At 38.0% G+C, this 4,884-nt stretch overlaps 1 protein-coding gene across 1 annotated transcript; it reads left to right on the top strand.

Moving 5' to 3' along the window:
* Positions 1-1,902: 1,902 nt before the first annotated feature.
* On the top strand, positions 1,903-4,207 carry LOC139847024 (fatty acid elongase 3-like). Its single transcript, XM_071836624.1, has 2 exons — positions 1,903-3,027; positions 3,397-4,207. The coding sequence occupies exon 1, from the start codon at positions 2,119-2,121 to the stop codon at positions 3,016-3,018; it is 900 nt and encodes a 299-aa protein (XP_071692725.1). The 5' UTR covers positions 1,903-2,118; the 3' UTR covers positions 3,019-3,027; positions 3,397-4,207.
* Positions 4,208-4,884: the final 677 nt, after the last annotated feature.

The raw sequence follows: 4,884 nt of genomic DNA, 5'->3' as shown, positions 1-4,884 counted from the left end.
AAGAGCAACTTTATGCCAAATTCTCTAAGTGCGAATTTTGGTTGAAGGAAGTTCAATTTCTTGGTCATATCGTGAGCGATCAGGGTATCAAAGTCGATCCCGCAAAGATCGAAGCTATCCGCAAGTGGGAAACTCCCACTACTCCTACTCATATCCGCCAATTTCTAGGCCTCGCCGGTTACTACAGAAGGTTTATTGAAGGTTTCTCTTTGATTGCGCGTCCTTTGATTGCGTTAACTCATAAGGGGAGGAAGTTCGTTTGGAAAACCGAGCAAGAGTCGGAATTCCAAACCCTGAAGCAGAAGTTAACCACCGCTCCTATCATGTCTCTTCCCAAAGGCAGTAATGACTTCGTTGTGTATTGTGATACCTCCCGACAAGGTTTTGGGTGTGTATTGATGCAACATAAGAAGGTTATTGCTTACGCCTCCCGACAACTGAAGATTCATGAGCGAAACTACACTACTCACGATCTTGAACTTGGAGCCTTTGTCTTTGCGCTCAAACTATGGAGACACTATCTTTATGGAACAAAGAGTACTATCTTCATCGATCACAAAAGCCTCCAAGACATTTTCGATCAGAAACAACTGAATATGAGACAACGACGGTGGATCGAAACATTGAACGACAATGATTGTGAACTACGTTATCATCCCGGAAAGGCAAATGTTGTAGCTGATGCCTTGGGCCGAAAGGAGAGAACGGTACCTCTTCGTGTCCGTGCCTTGAACATCACCATTCAGACGAATCTCAACAGCCAGATCCGAGTAGCTCAAGATGAGGCTCTAAAGGAGGAGAATATTTCTCAAGAACATTTGAACATTCTCGTTTCTTGATTCGAGGTCAAGGAGACCGGACTTCGATACTTTGTCGGAAGAATTTGGGTGCCCAAATATGGAGATTTACGGAGCCTTATTCTAGACGAAGCCCACAAGTCAAGGTATTCAATTCATCCAGGAGCTGGTAAGATGTACCACGACCTCAAGGTTCAATATTGGTGGCCGAACCTGAAGAAGGATGTTACGACTTACGTTGGAATGTGTTTAACTTGTTCCAAGATCAAAGCCGAACATCAGAAGCCGTCTGGATTACTCCAACAACCCGAAATCCCGCAATGGAAGTGGGAAGGAATAACAATGGATTTCATCACGAAGCTACCGAAGACGGTAGGAGGTTATGATACCATCTGGGTTATCGATGACCGTCTTACCAAATCTGCACACTTCCTAGCCATGAAGGAAACTGATACGATGGAGAGACTGGCGCAGCTATACAAAATAAGGGGGCGGGACCAATCATTTTCCAAAACTTTGAAGCATTGATCCCCATGACATAGTACCAATCAAAAGAGAAATCGATGATACACCCTGGGATAACCCAACGGATGTTCCACCAACGAAATAGGTATGACCAAATGCAAGATGTCCACTTGCAATGAATCCACAAGTGTTCGATAGTTTCTATTTCTATCATGTACCAAACACATAAAGAAGATTGGTTTGGGGGTAGAATATGTCTTCTAGCCAAGACATCTTTAACGAGAATGCTTCTTTTAATTACGAGTCAATGGAAAATCATAATTTTGGACGGGATATTATTAGACCACACCACTTTCGGGCACACGGGAAGAACAAGATTACTAGATTGAACAAGAATTCTAATTGCGTCCGTTACCAAATAAGATTCACTTGGGCATGCGGCCCAAATAACTTTATCACCCACCGAATCTATAAGCTTGAATCGGCCCAAAAAAGATCGAAGAAAAATTATCAGTTTTACATCTCATTTCTATTATGTTATCATTACTATCCGTGTAATTTTCAGGATATCGTATCTCATGATGAATAAATAAATATCCATCATAGTATTCTGTGTTGACCATATGACAACATCCATATATTAACTCGACGTCCCTAAAAACCTTACCTCATTTCCAACGTTTTTTTTTTTCTCTCTCTAAAACCCCCTGTTAAATTAACCACCAACCAAATAAACCTAAAACCTCCACCGTTCACCGTCACAACAACCACCGTGTACCAGTCTTCCGATCATTCCTAAATTAATGTCATCATCATCATCATCATCATCATCATCATCATCATAAACCAATAAGACATGACTCAAATTCAAGAGAGATTGATGTATTATTTATCAGAACATCCATCAATCATAAATTTCCGATGGAACCACACCCAATCATGGGGCTCCACGTGGTCCTTTTTATTCACCTCAATCTCAACCTACGTATGTCTTTCAATCCTCCTGAATTTAGTCCTATTCAATCGTCGAAAACCGGTCCCACTTGGCCCGATCCCAGCCGTCCATTCATTATCAATGGCTCTCATCTCTCTTACAATCTTCACCGGCATCGTATTATCTTCCGCCGCCGAGATCAGGGACACGCGATGGTCATGGCGTAGAAACAGAACCACTCCGTTTCAATGGCTATTTTGTTTTCCGTTAGGCACGCGCCCTTCTGGGCGCGTGTTCTTCTGGTCATACATTTTCTACCTCACGCGCTTTCTTCACACGCTTCGTACATTTATTGTTATTTTAAGCCGTCGCAAATTCTCAATTTTTCGTGTGTTTAATCACTCGATCCTTATCATGATGTCGTTTTTATGGCTGGAGTATTCTCAGTCGTTTCAAATTTTGGCTATTGCGTTTACTACGTTGATTTATTCTGTCGTGTACGGATACAGATTTTGGACGGCGATTGGATTTCAAAGCGCGTGTTTTCCGTTTGTGATTAATTGTCAGATGGTGTTGTTAGGTTGTAATGTTTTGTGTCATGTTGGTGTGCTTTTGTTGCATTTGATGAAAGGTGGGTGTAATGGAATTGGTGCTTGGGGGTTTAATTCGGTTTTTAATTTCTTGATTTTGTTTTTATTCTTGAATTTTTACATCAAGAGTTATATTAAAAATAAGAAGACGAAGATGGCGATGACGTCATCATCTGAATCTCATTCTGGTGGTGGTGTTGCTATTGGCCGTACCAGAAATAAAGACATATGAAAATGAGAGGTGAGTGGGTTACTTCTCGTATACTTTCTTTATTTTTATTTTTATTTTTTAATTTTTGTTTTATACTTCGTAGTAGTTAAAAAGTTAGCGTTAAAAGAGAAATGTACATTATTTTATGTAGTTGAGTAGTAAATGTTTATGTTGATAACGATTGTTTTGAAATTTTTGGTTCCGTGAAATATTTGATGAAAAATAAAATAAATTAAATTGACCAAAGATGGTCAAAATTGAGATGCTGTTAATTTGTTTGGAAAACGAAATTGAAATATTACTAGAGAAGTCAAAAAGGAATATCAAATATGGCTAGTTTTGTTCTGTTTTTATTTTTAGATAAAATAGTACAAATCCAATAAATGACAAACTGACTAGGTGACTAGTAAGATCGAGCTTTATAAAAAAAAAGGATGTTCATTCACAAGGAGGTAGGCGCTATAGTGATTATGTTGATCTGATGTGTGAGGAGTTTTGTTCGGAATGATATACTCTAAATGGCCCGATCGAAGAAACCGCATGAGGAAACTTTCACTAAAGCAACACTTAGAAAGAAGAATGACGAAATTGTGTCGAGTTCGTTTAATTTACATGATAATGTAAACGATATCGATTTTGGTATTGTGGTTCAAAGAATGTTCATTGACGATCATGTCGGGGAGTTAGGTGAGAGTTCTTCGGTCGAGGGGTTAGGTCCGGGATACAAACCGGGGGCGAAAGGTTTTTTCAAAGACTTAGAAGATCGTGGAGTTATTGCTCCTTTTGAATATGTCCTTGTCGTGGACGACTCCTCTAACGTTTTGACTTACAAGATTGTTAATCGGAAAGGTAAAAGAATTATTTGGAGACCATTAACGGAAAGATGTAGAAGGCCATCCCCTAAAGCAAGTTTGTCGGTTGTAGTGTCTTGTTGTATTTATGGTTCATTTCTGTGCTAGTTGATTTAGTATGTTATGGTTTCTTTTCGTTTTTGGATAGTTGGAGGCTCGGTGATAGATGGTTTTTAGTTTTAATAGCCAAGCTTTCTAGGTTCGAGCATCTAAGCTTTCGTTTTGTATCTTTAGGCGGAGGACGTTTCTTCTGGAAAACGTTTTCGATTCCATACGAGCTTGCGTTTTTTTTTTTTTTTTTTTTTTTGAAAATATAAGTAAGATTGAGCTTTAATGAAATTTGTATGGTGAAAATTAATTATTTAAGTGTAAATAGGTAAAATACTAAATATATAATATTTTCTTTGTTCAAATTATTTGGGAAAGATGAGTATTCCTTCTTGGATGTTCGCGACCTAATTAGGTTACTTTTCATTACCGTTTTGCCAATCCTTGGCACCGTTTAATATACTTCTCATACGGTGATAGATAGTTTTTAGTTTTTAGATAGTTTTGCATAGTTGGAGGCTCACTGATAGATAGTTTTTAGTTTTGATAGTCACGCTTTCTAGGTTCGAGCCTCTAAGCTTTCGTTTTGTATCTTTTGGTGGAGGACGTTTTCTTCTGGAAAACGTTTTCGATTCCATACGAGTTTGCGTTATTTTTGAAAGAAAAAAAAAGTAAGATCGAGCTTAATGAAATTTTTATGGTGAAATTAATTACTCCGCATTTAAGTGTAAACGGGTAAGATACTAAATATATAATATTTTCTTTGTTCAAATTATTTGAGAGATGAGTATTTTTTTTTCTTGAATGTATGCGATCTAATTAGGATACTTTTCATTACCGTTTTGTCGGTTCTCGGTACCGTATGATATACTCTTAATGAGAATATGAAAAAACTCTTGTATTTTTTGACTCGCACGTTTAAGGTCTTTCTTTTTCAATTTTTTTGCAACAACAAATACACGCATATTGACGGGAATCATACTCACAA

This window comes from Rutidosis leptorrhynchoides, chromosome 5 (assembly GCF_046630445.1).
Source record: "Rutidosis leptorrhynchoides isolate AG116_Rl617_1_P2 chromosome 5, CSIRO_AGI_Rlap_v1, whole genome shotgun sequence".
NCBI classification, from domain to species: domain Eukaryota; kingdom Viridiplantae; phylum Streptophyta; class Magnoliopsida; order Asterales; family Asteraceae; genus Rutidosis; species Rutidosis leptorrhynchoides.
Note: the sequence above shows the minus strand (reverse complement) of the source record. Positions and strands in the feature narration are given on the sequence as shown.

What these genes read in the sequence shown, in the direction of transcription:
- LOC139847024 (XM_071836624.1), top strand. Translation starts at nt 2,119, where the DNA reads ATGACTCAAATTCAAGAGAGATTGATGTATTATTTATCAGAACATCCA.